Genomic DNA, 22,232 nt, shown 5'->3' on the forward strand with positions numbered 1-22,232 from the left:
ACTCAGGACTTTAGTCATACCCTAAAGGGGGAACTTAGCTTAGATAGAGATTGATATTGCAAGATGATCCAGCAGATTTCAGGCTGCCTGTAATATCTCCAGCCTTGAACTCCAGAAGAGAACAAGGCCAGAGTATCTGACTAGCAAGTCAGTGAAATACCTCACTGCTCTGCAAGGACAAAAGATTCCTACAACTTTTAAGTTTTGCAAAATGCAGATTCATACCTCATTTAAACAAAGTAGAAAGAAAAGCAGGACACTAGGAAAAAAACTTATCTGACCAATAATCAGTCTGAGACAGGTACTATAATCAGATTATGAACATACCAGTTATGTCATGAAGTGCTCACAATCTTAATGTAGGTTAAACAGCAGCTTCTGGATTTACTTAAGATCCCAGAATAGAAGCATATGGAAAAGGAAAGTGATTTTAAGTTTCTGACAAAGTTAAAAATATTACAAACTTTTAGCTTTTATTGAAAATTAAATATATTAGCAAAAGCAAGATTTAAGAAATATTTTACAAATGATTTACATACAAGAAAGCCAGTATCAGACATATTCACAAATATGCAAACCTTTAATTACAAAAAGTACCTATTGGCAGCATGATGCTAACCTTGCCACTGCAGTGTGCTCTACTATTTATATGAATAAGGCATAGAACTCACATTTGCACCAACTTAAAAAGTTCAAATAAAACTTTAAGCTTTTGAATCCTGGAAGCAAAATCCCTGATAGACACACGCACGCACACTCTAAGATCTCTTCTTCTAAGCTCTACAAACTAAGTGTGTGCTCTGGAAGAACAGCCTGAAAAGCCCAGTAGAAATGTAACTGGTACTACTATTTAGATTTCAGTTTCCTCTTTAAAATGTACAGGCCTAGGTATGTAAACCATATTCACAGTTTAAGTATTTTTAGACAGAAGTACCTTTTTTTTTCTGCATTTGTTCCTTAAAGTTGGCTCTCAGTTCAGCATACAGTTCATGTCACCAGTTTCGTGATGCATACATTTACAAGATAGCTTTAAAAAATCTGTGCCATATTCATGGTCAAGATAGTTAAACAAGAGTAGTAATATCCAACTGTGACATTCAATACTATATTTCAAATATTTGTGCAAACAGCAAAAAAACAGTTGTTTGAGGCAAACATTTGCAAAACCTTTATTACCTCCTCAATGTTGTAAACTTGGACTGTCAGTCTTAAGTCCTGCACTTCCACAGCTTAAAAAAAGTCAATTGCCAAAATGATCAAGTCTCAAAAAGTTCTTTTCTACATAGTGCAAATTTTAATGTAGATAACATGAAAAACATATCTAGCTGGATTGACTGTGTAATTCTCAGTGGTCTTCTCTCATAGTTGAAGAAAGTGTGCATCCAATGAACCATGTGGTTCAGGAAGCCAGGAGGGTGGAGAGAAAAAACAGTTCCACTACACTTCTCAAACCAGTGCTAGATGTGCAAAGGCAGCAAAAATTCCAGCTGCTACTACAACCAGAACAGAGTAACTTTTCAGGAAGACCCAGGCGGTTAGTCACTTGGACTGGTCCCTAGAAAAATAGGTGAGTATATGTTGGATCTTTATCAGACGGTCTTTTAAAGACATCATGGAGAGAACTGACAGCTGGTATCTGGGGTCTACAGGGAGAACAGCTAGAAGCCACCAACACCAAGCAGGACCATTGGGCATTGCCTAGAAATAAAACATAAGTTGGTTACCAATAACCAATGTTGTATAGTTCACTACCATGAAGACATCAAAAGACAAAGTCATCAATGACCAAGACTACTTTAAAGTTTGATACTAACTAGAGAATTCCAGATCCATGAGATTAGAAGAGTTCTGAAAAGATCTCTTCAACTGAGAAGTCAAACAAAGAACACTTAAACTAAGCTTTATAAAGCAATTTTTTAAAGACAACATAGCAAGTTCCTAAGTTCCTTGGGAAAAGATGGCTAAGCACAGGACAGTCACCCAATGACAAACCTCCTTGATAATAATTAAATCTAATACTAGTCATGCTGTTCTTAAGACTTGAATATTCTTGAAGCCTAATGTTTTCATTATAATTACCTTTATTAGATGGAATTCTCTGTCATGTCTCAATTCCACTTCCCTTCTCATTACCTTCCAGACAGAGCAGGACTATTTAGTAAGTTTCTTCTAAGCAGTTAAAACTCTAACTTTTTCCTGTATTAATTACCAACAGCAACCATTAGATGTCAGACCTTGAACTGAACTTAATACTTCTCAGTAGAGGTCCTACCACTGCAGAGAATATTAAGTACCTCAAATGATTTGCAAAATTATTACTGGTAGTGGTACACTCCAGAATCACATTTCCTCACTTGCAGCTGTTACCACACAGCTGACACATTTGTGTTCTATTATAAATCTCAGGTACATATCCACAGTATTCCTACACTGCTAATTATTCTGGTTTTGCACACGGATTCCTCTTTCCTAGTATGCTGTTTTAAATCTATTTTTATTAAATTGTTCTAGAATCACATCTGACTTTATGCACTGGCCTCTACAGCATCTACAGTCCCCCAAGACAGGTTAATATAGTTTCACAGAAGCATGTAGCAGATGGGTGAGGGACAAGCTTCCCTAAGATCCCAATTCACATAAAACTCCACTTTGAAAACCAAATCTTACACGTTTTTAAATGTTACTTTTCTACAGCCTCCACTACCTCATTATTTTTTTTTAATAACCATCAAAAGAGAATGCTGCAGCTAGTTTAAGAAACATTTGTCAAATGCTAGCAGCTGCAGCAGTTTATGGCATTAGCCAGAAAGGAGGAAAGTGTTATTTGTGATTTCCTTTGCCAAATGTAACTGCCTGTACATGGCAGATTCAGTTTCTTTACTTTCCCAGGGAGAAAACAGAGCTTTTCCCCTTTGAATTCTAACACAAACTAACAGTTTAAATGTTACTTGAACTTAAAATGTTTTCATTTACTAGTTATTTTTCCACCTCAGCATGTCATCCTTTCCTAGAGAAATTGCTGACCAGTGACAGAATTGCTTTTTGTTGCTCATTGCAAGAGAAACAAGGTGCAAGCCTTATTGTCTTTGAAGCAGGAGAAAAATGTGAGTTTTTCTTTAACACTTAGCAGTTGGCAATAGGGTTTTTATTTTTAGAAATAAACATCTAATAATGAATATTAAGTATGCCTCACCTGTATATTTTCCTCCCTGTCAGGCATTGGTCCGAAGTGCTGAAGAATTTGAGTGCGAAATTTGTTTCTTAAGTTTTGGAACCAACTGCAGGCCTGATTGTAAACGAAATTGTGAAGCTCTCTCAATTTCTTTAGTTCTTCTTCATCAGCAACCTGTAGGAGGAAAGTAATGAAAGAGTTATGATTAGTGATAAAAAAAATTAAGGGGTTTAAACTAAAATAAAAAACACTCAATTTCAACTATACATAGATACATTTCTTGTGTTCCCTGTAACCTTGACTGCTAATGACTGAATGGTAAAGAAATATCGTTACAACTTTTAACAACTGTTGAAACAAGAACAGTTGTTTTCTTATTTGTTCTATACTAATAGTTTAATAAAAAAATTAAGCTAGCTTTTAGGGACCTAAAAATTTGAAAGAGACCTTTCAAGAATAAATCAAGCAAAAATCTTGATATATTAATACTACCAAGTACTTAGAAAGCATTCTGGATACCTTAATATCTTCCAAATATTCAATGTCTGCAGTGCAATAACCATCTTTCATCCCTCTCCGTAGAACTCTAAATCTCTTTCCACCAATTGTATCAACAACAGAGCGCCCATCAGGTAGAAAATGAACGTTCCTAATTTGCAGCATGCAACCATAATCTGCAAAACTAAAAAGAGATCTTGTCAGTAATGCAATGATACACTTCTGAAAATATGCTTTTTATAATTAAAAATTACAAAAGAGATGGAAGCTTAGAATTAGGATGTTAACATACCCATTTTGAGAATCACTTATGCACATCCCAAACTGTTTAGTTCCAGTTTCCATACTCCTGCGAATCATAAGTCGATATCTTGGCTCAAACACGTGTAGAGGGCAAGGCACAGTAGGATATGCCATAGTGCAAACAAACATTGGAACATTCTTGGTCAAGCTTCAAGAGAACATAAATATATATATATATATATATGCCTTCAAAATCTAAACATTGAGCTAGGCCAAGACAATACATTTTTTTCAGAATGTCTGCTATGTTTAAGATAATAAAGGACTCTTTTTCAAAGTCAGAATATATTGTAAAAACTTCGTTGAATAATAAACCCACATACTGGTAACAGTGGCTAAATACCTATGCACTGATTTGCACACATACTAGACAGAGGACTCACTTTTATCTAGGTAGTGAGTGAATGAAGGGCTCTGTTTTGGGGATTGGGGTGTCAGCTACTTTTTCACTTTGCTTTAGTTTGTGCTATAAAAGCAATTAAACCCTCAAAGACAGAGTTTTCACATAAGTAAAAGAATGTAGTAGTAACTACACAGCAGCTAGGTCACCATTTAGACTATTTTCAAGGAGAGACTCCAGATCACAGGATGCAACCCAGTGTATAATCTGCACCTTGCCTCAGCAGGCGTAACTGAAAAACAAATTATTTTTTTCATCCTATTTTATCAAGTATGTATAGTTGATAGTAGATACAATCAAATTATCATTAAAACATCACTAGGTATTTAATTTTAATGCCTTTCAGACCATAAAATGTAACTCTACTGGATGGATTCTATTAAATAAGTTGCATGAGCTGTAGTTTCCAGTATTCATATCTACAATACATGATGCTCTATGCATTTGAAGAACTATCTGAGAATAACACTTTTACAAAAAATCCCAACAATTTTTTTTGACCACATTTATCTGTATGTGATCAATGTCTATCATGAATCGCTTTGCAAGAAATTCAAGTCTCTGGACTCTGCAGTCAATTGAAGACAATTTCACTAACAGCAGCAAAACTAAAACAAAGCTCTCTGACAGTGCATGCAGAAGGAGGAATTGAAGGGAAAAGTTTCACAGAACCATAGAACAGCCTAGGTTGGAAGAACCTTGAAGATCATCTAGTTCCAACCCTTCTGCTGTGGGCAGGGACACCTTCCACTACATCAGGTTACTCAGAGCCTCATCCAACCTGGCCTGACCAACCTAGTGACCTTCTATGATGGAGTGACAAGGGAAGGACTACAGATATCATTTATCTGTAATCCAGGGACCTGGACAAACTTCATACTCCTTCTTGTACCCATAATAAATCACAATTAATGACTATAAAAATAATAAAATATTTCTTAAAATATTTCTTATTTCTACACTAAATTCTCAAGTTTTTTCAAGACAGGAAGCTTACTTGGAGTGTTCTGCAGTTTCTTCAGCATGAATTCTTTTTCTCTCAAATAACTCATCAGACAAATATTTCATTATTAATTCCTCCAGCAGTTCTGTGATACTGTATTTTCTGCTTGCAAGGTACTGTAAATAATTAAGAAAAATTCTTTTCATGTATCTTAACAAAAGGCTAGAGAAAGTTCAGCTTTTTTATAAAAATATGATCTATGAAATGTGACAAACTCACGAAAACACACAGCTCTGAAGCTTTTATGTTTCATTAATTAAAACGTAATGATACTCTAATATTTGAAAATTAGATTCTCTGTGTAAATTCTTCGTGTCTGATAATTTGAATGTCTAACTCAGTTTGTATTTTTATGCTTACCAGAGACAGAACTGATTTCCCAGGATATACCAATACCAATAAGAAATACCAATAAGAAAAGTGTATAGAAATCACAGAGGGGTTTAACTGAATAGTTACCAAAGTTTACAAATATGAAGGATTGAATTACACCACTGAAGTAAATGGTCACAGAAACATAAAACCTCTAAGACCCTGAGACCCTTTTCCATTCTAGCAGTAATCCATAGCCCAAACAAACCCAAATAGTTGGGTTCAAAGTGAAACAGCCTTTAAAATTATACAGCATTTATATTAGTGAGCTTTGCAGAGAAACAATACCTCTTTCAAGCTTTCCTTACAGAGTGGACACTGTGGAGCATGATCTAAACACCGTTCCAAACAACCTTTGCAAAAAGTATGTCCACAAGGGGTTGTTACGGGCTCAAAGAATAGCCTGAAACAAAATTATCAGAAGTTAGATGTCATGGCCAGTGTGTGTTTTTCTAAAAATGTCAGTGATTAATCTCTTGAATTTTTCAGACTAGTTATACTAAACAAAGTAGAAACAATTAATCCCAAGTGTCCTTATTCTACTTTTTTCCTCTATACTGCAGTTTGTTTCCATTTACTGCAACACTCACAGTTTTGTTTTCTGATGGAGCTAGACATATTCCAAAACCCTAGGTAACTGAACATTTACCCTAATATACAAAGATTTTGGTTTGCCTACACAGAGATTCAGAATACACGAAATTAAGTGATTCTTTGAGAAACTGGGTTGTCTTAAAAGCAGTATTACATACTAATAACATAAGTATGTATAATTTAGTATACACCATTTGTTTTATGGTACTTATTCTGAAAATCAAGATTATTCAGTAAGAGTTTTCAAATACAACATCAGCCACATTTAAGTAGATTAGCATGCTGAAGCATCTATGCCTCCTAGACAAATACAAGGTTCACAGGCTATGTTTCTAAGCATTAAGCCAAATAATAAGCATCTAAGCATCTAAGCCAAAATAAGTTTTATTGACTGAAGAACCCCTAACATTTAATCACAAAGGATCCTGTCCTTTGATGGTTACCAGTTAACACTGCCAAGTTTAACTAAGAGGGCAACTTGATTAAAATAGTCCTACAGTATACAGCATTGTAGCAAGTGACATTTAAATACATATTTAAGTGCAGGGATAGAGAAAAGCTGCAAATTATTGACTGATATCAGAATTCTTAACAATTTACAAGTACCTCAGTTTGTACATATAACAGATATGCACCCAAGCATCTGTAACAAATACCAAATCAAGAACAAAATCTTACCTCATACATAGAGAGCACTCAAAATCTGATACATCAATCAAATCCCCTGGGATTGTTCCACAAGCCAGTGTCATGTCCCTTTTTGTATTTTCTAAGGAGAAGCAGGACAAAATACTTATTCAACCAAAGGCACAAGGCAGTAAATATTTTAAATTTCATAATAAGTGAGTGTTTACCTCCTTGCTTTTTGTGTTTGTTTCTTCCATCTTCACATACAACTGTATCCTGTTCTGAAAAGGAAAGCTTTCTTTTTAACAAAGCACCTTTTCCTTGGCCAGAGAGAAGGGGTTCAGAAGACACTCTCTTTAAGCCATCTTCCTTGGCAAGGTCTTTTGTTGAGTTAAGAGCATGGGCAGACTGTGCACGATTTAAGCCTCCACTCACAGGCTCCAGTACATCTGATCCTCCTAAACTCTGTAACAGTAAGATGAACCAAACTGTAATCTAAGAGTAACACAAATCTAAGTATGTGAGACATGACTTTGCAAAGATATATAAGCCAAACTGATACCTACAGTTAGTGGGTACCCATCAGTTAACTAGAAAAATTTCAAAGTCAAGACAGTACACAAATTTGCTTAGCATTAACAATTTAAAAATCTTCACCCACTTCAAACAAAACAAAAATTGTATTTTATCTGCTTCAAAAAGAAAAAAAAAGAGGATATTTGTATTTCTCGTTATTTTGAAGTCCCTAATATGAAACTCCAGTACCTTCTAACACCGTATTCTAGTGAACGAGAATGAGTAGTCTTAACACTACAAATGAAAATAAATTACTCCCAAACCATGCTCCCCCCAATTTAGCCAATTACATAAAATCAGTATTTATGCTGGAAAGTGTGACAAATCAAGGTATCAGTACATCTGATGTATACACAACAGTCAAAAACAAAAGTTACTGTAGAGTTTTTATTACCTGCAGAGGACAAAGCTGTAAATTGCTGTAAGATGCAGTCACTTCAGAACCAAGTATAAAAGGTTTATTTCTAATATGGGGTGAATTCCAAGCAGATTCCTTCAGACTCTCACCTAACTTCTCTGGTGACAAAACATCACACAATATCTAGAAAAGAACAGTGAAATGAATGAAAAATAATCCAGACATACCTTTTTTATACATTTACATATCAGGAACTAAGAAGGTAATCTACATGAAGTTATCCTCAGGAACAGATCTTTATTCAAGCAGTAACTGTGAAGACAGAGTTGAGAACAAACAGAAACCTACATACCTACATTGCTAAAATGAAATTTACCTAGAAATCTTTTCTACTACAAGTCAAACAGAGCTAGACACTATCAATTCAGTATTGTGCAGCTTTTCAATGTAAATTTTTATAATCATAGAAAAAACTGTCATGGTATGGGCACAGAGGGTTTCAACTTGGAAAATTTCACATGTTGCCTGCCTCCAAGTTCTCTGCATATTTGTTTAGTAACTTTAAATCCACATGCATTTTTCAATATGTATCTAAAATGTACACATTGGGACTAACTCTTCAACACAGTATGATTTAAGAAGTATCTTAAAAGGAATCTGCCATCTGAACATTTACTATATGTGATGAAGATTTTAGATGCTCAAAGTCTATCATAATGGGAATTTCACAAAGAAATCAAGTCAGAGATGGGACTCCAATATCATAAATAAAACTACCTTTTCTACTTCTAGCTTGGCTGGAAGAAAGTCCTCATCAAGAGCTAAGCACTGTAAAAACAGTTGTAAGGCATCACCAACAAAGCCAGAGTCTTGCAGCACTTTTCCTTTCTGGAAGTAGACCTGAAAAACAGGTACCACAAAGACATTTGTAGCGAATAGGGAGAACTGCAGTATCGATCTTGCAGCATTGCAACAATGTTAGAATTAGAACCTGCCATGACAGAAAGAATGTAGCTTTAACACATTGGAACTGTGCACAGTGTGTGTGATCCATGTCCCTTGTCTAACACACATCCACTACCGTGTTTGAAAAGAGTCATGGGACAGGCTGGTGTGAGTCTTCTTCCAGTTAACTATTTTGTCTTATATAAAGGGTAAAAAAACCTCACTAGTGCTGAATTCATAGCCCTTAATTTCCCTCTTCTTTGGAGAAGAAGAAGAGGGACATGAAATGCAAATTGTTACATTACCTCACATAACAACTTACAGGATACTTTTTTTGCACTCTCTTTTATTAAAAGCCTTATGGTTCCAGCCTTCAGAAGAGTGAATACAAATAAAACAATCCACACAACTGTTCATCTATTACATGCATCTCAACCTATGCTGTTAAAACAAAGCAATGCACTCTCAGAATTAATTGCTTCTTCCAACTATATTCTATGCTTGAACACTGGACACCAGCTAGGACAAAAAAAAAATTGTGCATTGTTTTCCTTGAAAGAAAAAAAAGAGGGAGGAAAGACTACTGGATTTTGCTGAACTTACTCAGAAGTAGATGACATTGGAATAAGAACTTAACTTTCAAAATTGCATTGACAGTAATAGAAATAGTTAAAGTTAGATAAAACCAACAGTTACCAAAAAAAAGTTAAAACAGCAATACCTATTCACATATAGGAATTTGGGTAATAGGCCAGAAACTAAACTTAAAATAACAAAACAACAAAACAAACAAACAAACAAACCCCCAACCAATCAACCAACCAAAAAAACCCAAAAAAGACTGTACCAAACCCCAGAATGCAGTTTCTTCAGAATGACTGACAGTATGAACAGTAACATCTGTTCAACAGGACTGTCAGATGAGGACATGCATCCTCTTTGATGGGTTTGAGCATTTTCCTTTAAGACAAATTCTCAAGTATGGAAGTTTGCTAGTCCTCTTTTACAGTTTATTTTCCTACAGAGGTAAGGATTGTTACAGGAATCCATCCATCACACCAAGCTCAGTTAAGTGAAGTGACACTTCTTTCCAAACATACAGAAAAAAGTAGACAGTACCACCAACACTGGGAGGTGAAAAGCAGGAGGCTTTATGAATTTGCAGTAGCCATGGAACTGCTGAACACAGGGGAAACCAAGACAACTGCAGTTATCTCCCCTTGTGTGGCACAACCTTGCTGCTCCTGCTGGGTTCAGAGTTTAGACAGTGTGACAACATGCATTCTGAAGACCACAGACTCCCCAGCTGCTTGTACTATTTGCAAAACTTAGTTCCTGCTGAGTTTATTTGGGCTTTTAGAAGATAAACTTTCCAAGATAAAACAGCAAAGTGTCCCTCTGTTAACAAAAATTAACAACTAAACAAAACAAGCCCCAAACCCCAGCTGTTACAGGTTACATCACCATGAACTATTTCAACTCTTAGTGTATTTGTCAGCCAGCCCTAACCTGCCATACTGATCAGGAGCCTGTCTCATATGAGTCAACTATTTTAAAGATGACTTTCAGCATTTTGCATAGCTTAAGAGACAACATTTAAAGCAGCTGACTTAGGTTTTTAAATTGAGGCAAGTATAATTTGGAATTTATTAATTCTAAAAAAACAGTGTTGAAAAATGCTGAGTTCGTACCAACTTACCTCTGGCCAATTTGGCATTTTAGAAATAACAAAATTTAGATCTTCTATGGCTGTTTTATATTCTCGGAGGCCAACATATGACTCAGCTCTGTAAATTCTTAGCATCAAGTCACTGGAATCTGCAGATAGAAATTAGGTAAAATCTTTTAAAAATCAGAATTTTGTAATTTGTAATTACATTTGCTTTCACAGTGATATGCCATAATTACAATTTTTTGTACAATACTTCCAAAATTACCAGAGTACCTTCTCCCTCACTGCCTAGTGTTTGGGTAACAAAAGCAGCAGCAATTCCCAGTTCATGTCTTATAAGCTAAGGAACAAATTTTGGATCTTAATGTATCTTGCAGCAATAAGAAAATGTATTTTCAAATACTGAACACAGAGGCTCACAAAGCACTGCTCAGTCCTGCTGGGACAACAAAAATTGAGGACTAAGTAAACTATCTTTACAGTATATGAGAGCAAAACCACAGAAACCTGGGAATTCACCACACTTGTATTAAAAATCTAGGTATTAGAAAGTTTGCTTTCAAATACCCAAGTTTTTTCTGCAGACTGCATTTTGTTTTTATAGTGCCCGACCCTTCTGACTATGGCTGGAGATGCCACTTTCACAATGGCATCTGTCTCCAAGGTACCAGAACCAGGCTTTATCACTATGTGATAAAACCAGAAATTACAGAAAAGCCTTTAGCACCAGCTGGCAGCCCTGTTGAAAGGAGTTGTAGTGGTGGAACTTCTGGAGTGGGAAAAAAGCAAAGCGTGTTCAGTAAGGACAAGTTCCCATGTCCAACATACAGCATTTTGCACTCTCAGTACAGCAACCTCTAAATAGGAAAGATACTCATCTCCTTGCCACTAAAACTACAGTTTTGTAACACAATTAATTGCAGTTGCTGCTTGGAAAAAATGCCAGAACATTGTTTTGATCTTAACTGTTCTTAAAAATAGATCTGGTTTTCACTGAATGAGATAAACTAGTCAAAGGTTGGTCTACTGTAAACAATACTAAAATCAAATAGTTCTTTAAGTTTGTTTCAAAAAAAGGCTTTCTTGGAGGCTATTTAATATTCTCAATTTATTTTAAATGTCTAGTATAAATTCTCATAAATTTCCAACATTAGCCTATTCTTCAGTTAGAAGGCATACTGACCAATGTTTATATAGATGGCAACACATTGCTTCGTATTTAAACTCCCAATGCTACATGTAAAAAGATCTTAATGGAAAAGAAAGGGTTAAGAAAAATCAGAAATTAATTCATTTAGCTGAAACTAGAGTGTCCTCCTGATGTCTCTTTCTTTGAAGTTGACAGTTTCCCTTCAAACATAAATATTGCCAAAGCAGGTTTGTTTCATTTTCACATTCGACATAATAAAACGTTTGTTTTAGCCGAAGTCTAGGAAACTCTCTTTGTCTGTATAAAACACTAATTCTGCAAGCAGAACAACTCTGAAGCCTGATTTCCTGTGGTTGTTTTCTGTGACCGCTATAGCCTAGCAAGGTGAGAGCTCAGATTAAACTCCTCAGATAGCTTCATGTTGCATTTGATTCTTTGGTGTCCAACAGAGTTAGTAGCAAAGCTAACTCCTTTGTTCAGAGGCAGCAGTAAGTGCAGGTCTTTGTTCTCTGATAAGCTGCCTATTCACACAGAATCAGAGGAACCTCATCTATTTCAGACTTTCAAGTGGAAAAAAAATGACCTGAGGAAATTTTCCTAGGGGGAAAATTATGGGTAGTCTGAAGATAAAAATGTGAGTTCAAGTCCACAGCAGGTTGACATTTTATTCACTTTTTTTTCCAAGAGAAATGCATGATTCCAACTGAACTAGTATAAAATAAAGAATTTAGCTGAGATCCCAAACGTGCTGCTGAACATACAAACATTGTCACTAACTGATCAATAGATATGACAAACGGAGTCTGAATATTCAGAAGACTGAAGGTAGATGATTACTAGTAGTGTACCTCAAGGCTTAGTATTGGGGCTAGTCCTTTTAATATCTTCATCCACAATCTGGAAAAGGGCACCAAGTGCACCAAAAGTTCACAAATGACACAAGTTGGGTAGGAGTGTTAATCTGCTGGAGGGCAGGAAGCCACTGCAGGGGGATCTGGACAGGCTGGATTGATGGGCCAAGGCTATTGGTATGAGGTTCAGTAAGGCCAAGTCACAGGTCCTGCACCTTGGTCACAATAACTCCATGCAGTGCTACAGGCTGGGGTAAAAGTGTCTGGAAAGCTGCTCAGTGGCAAAAGATCTGAGAAAGCTGGCTGACAGCAGCTGAACATGAGCCAGTGTGTGCCCAGCTGGACAAGAAAGACAAAGACATTCTGGCCTGTACAAGGATTAGTGTGGCTAGCAGGACCAGGACAGGGATCATCTCCCCAGCACTGGTGAGGACACGCCTTGAATCCTGTGTCCAGGTCTGGGCCCCTCACAACAAGGAGGACAAAGAGGTGCTGGAGTGAGTCCAAAGAAGGGCAGTGGAGCTGGTGAAGGCTCTGGAGCACAAGTCTGATGAAGAAAGATGGAGTTTGGCCTGGAGTCTAGTCTCAGGTGAGACCTTTACAACCACTTGAAAAGAGAGTGTAAACAGGCAGAGGTTGGCTGTCTCTTCTCCCAGGTAACAAGCAACATAATGAGAGGAAATGGTGTCAAGGGAGGTTGACATGGGTGTCAGGGAATATTTTTTACTGAAGGGTTGTCAAGCATGAGAAGGCTGCCCACAGCAGTGGAGACACCATCCCTGGAAAGATTTAAAAGATATGTAGATAGGGCACTTAGGGACATGATCTAGTGATAGACTCAGGCTACTGTTTTAACACTTGGACTTAATGATCTGAGAGGTTTTTTTCCAACCTAAACAATTCTCTGTTTCTATCTAAATTTATGCATCCAATTATTTAACCACAATTTAATTTCTTGGCTTTGTTACAATGAAAAAACAATTTTGCAATGTTTCAGCATATATTTTAATGTTTTTCAGCTAAAGAGAGGATGCAAGCTAATTTTGAATCTTTGGATCAAAGAGAGCAGAAACAATGAGTTCTTGAACTTTCAATTTCAGTGCCCAAATATATTGTAAATTCAGAAATCACTCATTTCTAGCATCCCAAATGATTTTAACAAAAAAACACACCAAGTAGTTGCAGCATAGAGCTGTGTGTATCAGTTGTTATTATTACATTAATAGGAAAGTATACAAAGGTGTACACACAAAACCACATTCAACATACATTCTTGAGTTTTATATTACTTCCAAAGCATCTCCTCTTACTGTAAGTATAAACACACCAATAAACGGACCACCTCTCACCTGAGTCTTTTTATATGGCCCTTAATATAGCAAATTCTTCAAAATAAAAGACATTCACATCAAAAACACTATGCAGAAATACTTTAGGACACAGTATTTATTAACACTGTACTAGAGGGCCACCCCAATAAGAGTTAGAACACACAACCCTTATGTGCCAAAAGAACTGGGCTTGTTTAGCAGAAAATAATTCCTGAAGGCATATAGGGAGAACAAAACAGCTCTTCAGAATCCAAAAGTGGGTTACCTAGAAGACTCTACTGAAGTACACAGTGAAAAAACAAGAGACAATGGTTATAAAACAAAGCAATGGCAGTTAAGACTTGAACTAAGGGAAAGATGTCTCACTATGAGGATAATTAACCTTTGAGCAGGTTGCCCAGAGAGGCTGTGGAATTGTCAGCCTGTAGGTTTTCATGATCCAGCTGTAGAAAACCTTAAGCAAACTGGTCTGATCACAGTATTTGCTCTGCTTAAACAGGAGACTGATTGCTCAATAAATCTCCTGAGGTCCACTCCAGCAGGAATGAATGAGATTCAGACCAAACTCACCCCATCGGTGGTGTGTTTCAGGACACTTGATTAAAGGCAAGCTGTGCTTGGATTTTAATTCAAGAGACCTCTTTTAGCTAAGCTATTTAATTTTAACTCTGCAAGGAATATACTAACTAAATGAATGTTAACATTCCTTATGGTCTTTTTAAAGTCATCTTTGCCCAAACTCGTTCAAATGTTTCAGAAATTGAAGAAAGTTATGAAAATATGCCATTTGAGTAGAGGGTTAGCATCAATGCCTTATTTAGGGCATCAGATTTATGTTTATGGCAACTTTTTAACTATGTGCATTAAAAAGAGATGAAGCAACAGTAAGGAAATGCTGAAACAGAACATGAATGATTTTAAACATTAATACATTTTTTTATGCTACATCTTTTCCATCTCTAAGTGTCTTCAAAATTCATGGTCTGAAGGAAGATGGAAAGTATACCAGCAGCTATTAATTTATCTATTGGCCTGGAATTACCTTTAATTTGTAGTTGTGAATCCACAGCTCTAAATTCACACTTAATATACGTCTACACTCTGACTCACAAAGCTCTCCAGTCTCTTTTCTGGAATATGTGGTATGTTGATAATTCTCAGGATTGGAGACACAGGAAATAACTGTAAAATGGACTTTAAACTGAGCTTCTAATACTTAATTCTAACATATGTACTGAATTAAAATAATAAAATTTTGAATAAGCATCACAGCTGGTAAGTATACTCAAATTTTAAGCCCATTTTGAAATCAAAATGAAGGATGTAGATTCACATAAAAAAGAATAAAAATTCTTTCCCCATAAATACCTAAATAATATTCCTAAATCCACAAAAGAAAGATTAACAAAAATTGTGCAATTAATTCACTGTTTTATTTTTTCAAAGCAATCTTGAACATGAAACAGGAACCCTGTAAACATATGTGATGAGTACTGGATTTATCAGGTTTTCCCTGGAAACTACTGAGATTTCTTTGTGACCTGTATGAGTCCATGCTGTACTTCAGGAAGAAGTCTGCTTCTCATAGTTTCAAGATTTAAAATCCATCCTGTATCCTACACTTTGGAAACACCCTGGTAAATAAAGTAGAATTGATAGCAAAACTGAACCCCTTAAAATTAGGTTGCCAAAAAGCATATAAAATAGATCTTCAACTTAATCCCACCTACGTTGAGAACAGTTTATTCTGGAACTAGACCTAATGTATGTCCCCAGAACAGATCGGAAGGATTAGACTTATGCAAGCGTTTGGTTTGGTTTTTTTCCTCTATTGTAGACAACTGTATAAACGTAGTACACTCAATCTGTAAACATATTAATTTCTAAATCATTGAACAGAAAAAAATTCCTGGTATAATTCATAACAGAACGTCCCATGTCACCAGGTGTTAAAACCCAAATTAAAACAACAAAGGAATCTCTTGCTGGATCCATCTAGGTGTATCCACCACACAAATCTGACTCTCTCTCTACAAAGAGTAAACTTTGAAATACTGAGTATCTTAGGAGTCCATGGTACCAGCCAAACACATACATCGCGACGGATGCAGGACAGGCTAAAAGCGTGCCTCTACCTCCCCTCTTCGCACCCTCTTCTACACTATATAAAACTCCAACCACACCCACCTATGATGTCACTGCCATTACACAACCTGTCCCCCTCCGTGCCTGTCTGCTTATGCAACTGGGCCCGGCCTGCTGGGAATTGTCTTGGTGACACTTACGACTGAAAATAGGTCTCTCTCTCTCAGGAAACAAGGTTAAATACACCAGCGGAATTTCTCTTTGCCCGCGCGCAGCGATTACCAAACACAAAACGGAGCGGAGCCCGCAGACTGCTCTGTAAACAAGTCCGACAGAAGCGTGCGGGGGGAGGCACGACGGAGCCCATGTGGGGCGCTGCCCCACAGCGCCCGAGCGAGCAGAGGCAGGTGTACCCCACCACCAGGCTGGGCGCACAACCACGGGCCGGGCAGCTGCACGTCCCCTCCACTCCGCTCTCCCAGCGGAGAGGTTCCTCGAATCCCTTCAAACTCGAGAAAACTTCAGACGCTCTTCACCGGCCCGTGTCGATCGCTGACGGTCCCGCACTAAGGGGCGCGATAGGGGCACAGCCACCTAGCCCAGCACACCCCCGCCGTCCCGAGCCTGCCGCCCCGGCTAATAGCCCGTGCCGGTCCCGCTGGGACGCGGGCGGCTCCGGCGGGCGGAGGAAGGGAGCGCTGCCCCAGCCTTACCTGGTCGCAGAGCCTGGTTGACGGCGCCCAGCGCCTCTCGGAAGCGGCCCTGGGCCAGCAGCTCCTCCAGTCGAGTCCCGGCCCTCGCCCTCTCGCACTCGCCCGGGAACCACTTCTCGGCCAGCCGGTTGAGGACAACGCTGGTGCGCAGCGGGGCCGCGGCCGTGCTGGTGCCCCCCGCCGGCAGCAGCCAGTCCCGGCAGCGGCGGCAGCGGGCCCGCAGCTCCCTGCGGAGGCAGCGGCGGCAGTAGGTGTGCCCGCACGGGACGGTCACCGGCTCGCCCAGGAACCTCCCGCAGCCGCAGCAGCGCAGCGGCCCCTCGGCCCCGCGCTCCCGGCCCCGGCCCGGCCCCTGCCGCAGGCGGTAGTTCAGCACCAGGCAGTCCACGAGGGTCCCGAGGCGCTGGGCTCCGCCGAGGGGGCCGAGGCACAGCGACGCCAGGGACGCGCCCACCGCTTCCTTCAAGCGGTTCGCGGGCACCAGCCGCGCCAGCAGCAGCTCCCGCTGTTCGTCCGCCCTCTCGCCAGGGCCGCCGCTGCCGCCCGGCTCCGGCGGCAGCTCCGAGCCCACGGTGGCGGCGTGAGAGGACGCTGCCATCGGCTGCGCGGCTGCGGCGGAGGGGGTGTGGCGCTCCCGCTCCGGCCGCCGGGACGGGCTCCGGGCTGGGCGCGGGCGGGGGGCGGGAGGAGGCGGGGGGAGGTTACAAAACACCGCTCCACGCGCGCGCCGCCAACGGCGCGGGGTCACGTGAGGGGCTGGGGCGGGCCCGTCCGGGAACGCCGGGGCGGCGGAGCCCGGAACCCCCCGCAGCCCGCCCGGCACCGGCCGGGGACGGCGCCCCGGCAGGGCCGGGCGTGGCTGGCAGGGGAAGAGGGACAGCCCTACGGGCTCCGGGCTGACTCCTGGGAGCGGCTGCCGTGGTGAGGGTCGGGCGCTAGCAGGGCTGTGGGCGGCAGGGATAGAGGGACAGAGCCGTCGGGGCGGGAGAGGGCTCTCCAGGAACGGGGAACGGGGCTCTGTAGTGCCGCGGCTCCGCAGGCATCACCCGGCGGGTGCCCGCTGCCCTCCCTGCGGCTGCCACTCGCACTCCTCTTGGGCCGGCCCCTCTTCCTTCTGTGTTAGTCTTTTAATTGAGGACACGATAAGATAAAAGTTGCAAGGGTAGGGAAAAGCTCTTTGTCCCCCCCGTCCTGCCGAGTGTCCCAGCCCTGGCAGGACGGGCGGACGCGCTCGCCGCGCTCCCGCCGTGCGCTCGCAGCCGCCCGCGTGCGGCACCGGCGGCTCCGCGGGCACACTCATCTCTGCCCAAAGACTCACAGTGGGGAAATGCTCCGGCTTTCCAGGTGTATGCCAGCCGCTAATGAAAGCTTGAAGCCTCTTGCATAAGTGCTGTGTGTTTATAATTGTTACAGTGCCCTTTTTTTTTTTTTTTTTTAGAAAACATTAGAAGGCTGTCATAAATCCAGACGTTTCAGATAAATATAACAGTACCTTTAAAACCTTCCAAGCAAAGCTTGCACATCAGGAAAATGAATATATGTCCTTATGAAGGGAGCAAAGCTATATTTGTCTTCAGCCATATTCTGTGTATGGCAGGCTGGAGGGTGATGCTAAAAGTTGTTACGAGAGCTGTAGGCAACGATGGCATGATTGGAAATAACCAGATTTACATCCAGGTGTTTTGTCTGACCTCAGCTACTCTAAGCTTCAGCCTATACAGTGTCTTTCAAGTTCCTAAAGGCAAAGAAAAGAGCTGTTACAGTAATTGAAACATGAGGAAACCATGGGTATATTTTAAACATGGGTTGGAACAATAGTCTTTTACAGTAATTAATTAAAAAATTCATTCTGAATTGAATTTTAATTTACTTTCAGGATCAAAGTAAAATAGATGCCTGTAGTTTGGACTTGAGTTGTGGTGGCATGTTGTAAATTGCTTTGAATTATTATGAATGGTTTTAATGGATTATGTATTCTGGTGTGGACATGTCAAGCGTGAGTTGACCCCTCACAAAGTATTGGACTTGGCCAATTTGGACAAAAGTAAAACTCTAAAAGAAGTACTGTTAAAGAGAACAGTAGTTTATTTTGCTTTTCAGATTAGATATCTCATGGAAATACAGAAGAAAAATAAAAGAGGAAAAAACCCAAGGGCTTGTGCGATTTAAATTAGGGTAGTAAGGCAGTCCTTTGATGGAACAATTTAAAACAATAGAAATGAAAACCTGTTTCCACCATTGCCATTTCCAATAATTCCTATAGAAGTTCATACATTTGGTGATTCAAGCAATCATGAGTGCAATCAATGCAAGCAGCTATTTTACATAATCTCCAGTGTAAAGGAACAAGATACTCATGGCTTTGCCAGCATTAGTGTCTTGGAGCAGAAGAGTGGAGGCTTTTCCCATCATCTTTCTCTTCAAAACTGGAACAGTGAAACAAGGGATTTGGAGTAGGATGGATGAATAGATGGGTAGGGAGCCTGACATTTTCTATTGCTCCCACCAGTTGTAGAAATATCTGGTATCTGGGAGATTATTTACAAGAAAGCTAGACTATATATTCACCTCATCCTTATTCTCTAGATGTTATTATTTATCCCTGTTGGAAATGATACTGGACCTAGTTAGACCTTGATATTACCCAGTGTTGACATTTTAATGTCTTTGAACTACCGTTGCTTGTTTGAGCCTTAGGTTTGGTGTATTATTCCACCTTTGGCATATTTAACTAAACAAGGAAAAACCCCTCAAATTTCAAGTTTTTCACTGTGTTACTATCAGGATGTGATAGTTATGTAAGAGAGGAAAAAAAGACATTTTCAAGATTAGATAACACAGAGCTCTACCACCACTCCATTAAAATAGCACACTCAAAAATACTTTTTTTCCCCTCCTGCTCATAGGGTCAGATGATTGATATTTTAAAACAACAAATCCTTGCCATTGCACAGTTCATGTGGACCATTCTAAGAAAGACTTCAGGGACTGTCCTTTTCCTTCCTGCTGTAGAGCAGTATTGTACTGCTGGTTATGGAAGTTGCTTGTTCTCATTCAGAAAGGTACCTGCACAGCACTGTGCCTTCAGTAGAATGAAGTAGAAGTAATTCCTTTCTTACACATTTTAAGGAATTGATTAATTTTTTTCCACTCAATTCCTTATATGAGTAGTAAGTGCAACCCAATTAGACACGAGATAACAGTAAAACTTTACGTAAATTAAGCACAATGATTCTGATTCAGGGTCTTCAGAAATCAACAGTAGTATAAACAAGGTAAGCAAGAGAGACCAACCCAGGCTAAGGGAACAGGCAGTGGACCTAAAGATTAATACCTACACACTGGAAATCTGGAGCCAAGCCCCATTTTTTATGGGCCCCATTTTTAGGCCTGTGGCATATACCCCAAGAAAAAGTAGTTAACCCAAAGAATCTAATTGTATTCTAAGAGGAACAATGGCTTTCTGGCTGTTTCTCCTCTTTTTCTTTGAAGGTAGATGCTTGTTACTCAGCTGTTGTAACTTTTTGCGAGGATACATGTAGCAAAGGCAAAATGAAATGAATTGGAGAAAGATCAGATTTGGCAAATAAGAATCATACTTAAAGAAAAGCAGAATATTCCTGAAAACTATTTGTTCTACCAAGAAATACTTAAATATAATTTCTTCTAGGGGAAATAAAAACCCAACCAAAAAGAAATATCAAGCCATGTTTAAAATTCTTGAATTGCTTTTGAAGACCTTAACTGATAATATTTGAATTCCTTCAGCCGTGATTAAGAAAAAATGCTCAGAACCAACTATGATTTGTTTTGTTTCATTTTTTCATTGTGTTTAGTAGACTTCTGAAGCTTTAGTGAGAGTTTTGGCAGAGTGATTTTTAAATGGAAAAATCTTCAGCATCACTACAACAGACACTAATACTTGTTTGTGCAATGCAGTGGTGGGCAGAAGTTGGTTTTCAATAATTTTTTTTTAGGTAGGAGTGCTCAAAAAGCTTCATTTGCAGCTTGGTCTCAAAAGTTAGTTATGGTGACCTGAAGAGAGCTAGACTGTCAGCAATAGTGTGGCCATCAGGACCAGGGCAGTGACTGTCCTGTACTCAGTACTGCTGTGGCCACACCTCAAGTCCTGTGTCCAGTTCTGGGCCCCTCACTCCAAGGATGTTGAGGTGCTGGAGCAAATCCAGAGAAGAACAACAGAGCTGGTGAAGGGTCAGGAGCAAAAGTCCTACAAGGAGCAGCTGAAGGTGCTAGAGTTCATCCCAGAGACTAGTCTTTCCAAAAAGAGAAGAATTTTAAATGAACAAAATTTATTTTAGATTTTTTCTTTTGGCAAAGGCAAGAATTCTAGCATTTTTATGAAACGTGTTAAATGCAGTGAATTCTGCAGCACAAAACCAGTTTTTAGCTGTCTAAATAAACTGCTAATTAACAAACAGTCAAGTGCTTGTTGGGATTTCCATTCAGCATGTAATCTGAATTCTGCTTCATAGCATAATAATATGGCAATTGCCAGTGGATGAGGGGAAGACTGTTGATCTGGTCTGCCTAGATTTTAGTAAAGCCTTTGACATTGTTTGCCACAGCCTTGTCCTGGGGAAACGTGGCTTGGACAGGTGCACTGTTCTGGCTGAATATATATGAATAGTTGTCTGCATGGCCAAGCCCAGAGAGCGGTGGTGAACAGAGTGACATCCACTTGGCAACCAGTCCCTAGGGGGGTTCCACAGGGCTCAGTACTGGGATAGGTTTGGTTTCACAGTTTGATGCATGCTCTGTGAGTAGGGGTCAGTCCCTTCTCCAAGAAAAATGCAATAGGATGAGAAAATGGCCTCAAGTTGCCCAAGCGAAGATATAAATTTGCTACAGGGAAAACTTTGCTCAATGAAGGGGTGGTCAAGCCCTGGAACAGGCTGCCCCGAGCAGTGGAGGACTCAGTCTATGGAGGGATCTAAAGACATTTAGATGTGCCAGTTAGGGACGTGGTTTAGTGGTAGCCTTGGCAGCGCTGGGTTAACAGTTGGACTTGATCTCAAAAGTCTTTTCCAACCTTAGTGATTCTCTGGTTCTCTGTCCTCATTTTTGGTTCAATTACTGTATTGGAGGTGTCTGCCCACTTTTTCAAGAGAGCCCTGAGGAGTTGGCTCCTGCTGGGTGATTTTGGACTTCGGTAATGGTGCCTGGAGCCAGGAGATGCTAGTCTCCATTCCTCCTTCCCAGTTACCAGAATGCTAGTTTGCCTCTGGTGCTGGGAAATATCATCTCCAAAAACAACTGTTTTCAGTCTTAATATACCTGAAGGATTTTCTTTTCCTCCAACCAGAGACTACTTGTTTTCATACATCCAATGACACTTTAGAGATTTGTCTGAATGAGGTTCCTCTCACTTTGATGATGATGATGGTAGCAATGCTTGTCTTAAAAATGCAAATGAAAGTTGACCTCTGGGGTTAAAGGTAGAATGTATGAAAGGAATGCAAGTTGGGAAAGAGATAAAATCTCAAGTAGGGGAGCTTACTAAGTTTCCAGATGTGACAGAACTGACAGCCATGACCGTCAGATGTTAAAAAGTCTGGGACACT

General features: G+C 39.9%; 1 protein-coding gene across 2 annotated transcripts; it reads right to left on the reverse strand.

The window, feature by feature from the left end:
* Positions 1-447: 447 nt before the first annotated feature.
* On the reverse strand, positions 448-17,385 carry LONRF1 (LON peptidase N-terminal domain and ring finger 1). 2 transcript variants are annotated; one of them, XM_079305352.1, is made up of 12 exons: positions 16,651-17,323; positions 10,548-10,666; positions 8,681-8,803; positions 7,940-8,086; positions 7,197-7,434; positions 7,021-7,111; positions 6,037-6,151; positions 5,371-5,492; positions 3,963-4,121; positions 3,692-3,854; positions 3,194-3,346; positions 448-1,698 (listed from the first exon to the last, which is right to left on the reverse strand). In XM_079305352.1, exons 1-12 carry the CDS (start codon positions 17,246-17,248, stop codon positions 1,540-1,542), a joined length of 2,187 nt encoding a protein of 728 aa, XP_079161478.1. In that variant the 5' UTR covers positions 17,249-17,323; the 3' UTR covers positions 448-1,539. The 2 variants fall into 2 exon arrangements, with proteins under 2 accessions (XP_079161478.1, XP_079161479.1); XM_079305353.1 differs by lacking the exon at positions 8,681-8,803 and having other exon boundaries at positions 16,651-17,385.
* Between the last annotated feature and the right edge of the window lie 4,847 nt (positions 17,386-22,232).

The sequence above is a fragment of the Erithacus rubecula genome (genome assembly GCF_903797595.1).
Source record: "Erithacus rubecula genome assembly, chromosome: 5".
Classification (NCBI taxonomy): domain Eukaryota; kingdom Metazoa; phylum Chordata; class Aves; order Passeriformes; family Muscicapidae; genus Erithacus; species Erithacus rubecula.

Excerpts from the sequence above, each read along its gene's own strand:
- LONRF1 (XM_079305352.1), bottom strand. The coding sequence starts at position 17,248 with ATGGCAGCGTCCTCTCACGCCGCCACCGTGGGCTCGGAGCTGCCGCCG. Across the intron at positions 10,667-16,650 it reads CAACCAGGCTCTGCGACCAG|ATTCCAGTGACTTGATGCTA; the intron begins GTAAGGCTGGGG and ends TTCTATCTGCAG. Across the intron at positions 6,152-7,020 it reads GAGTGCTCTCTATGTATGAG|GCTATTCTTTGAGCCCGTAA; the intron begins GTAAGATTTTGT and ends ATTTTGTTTCAG.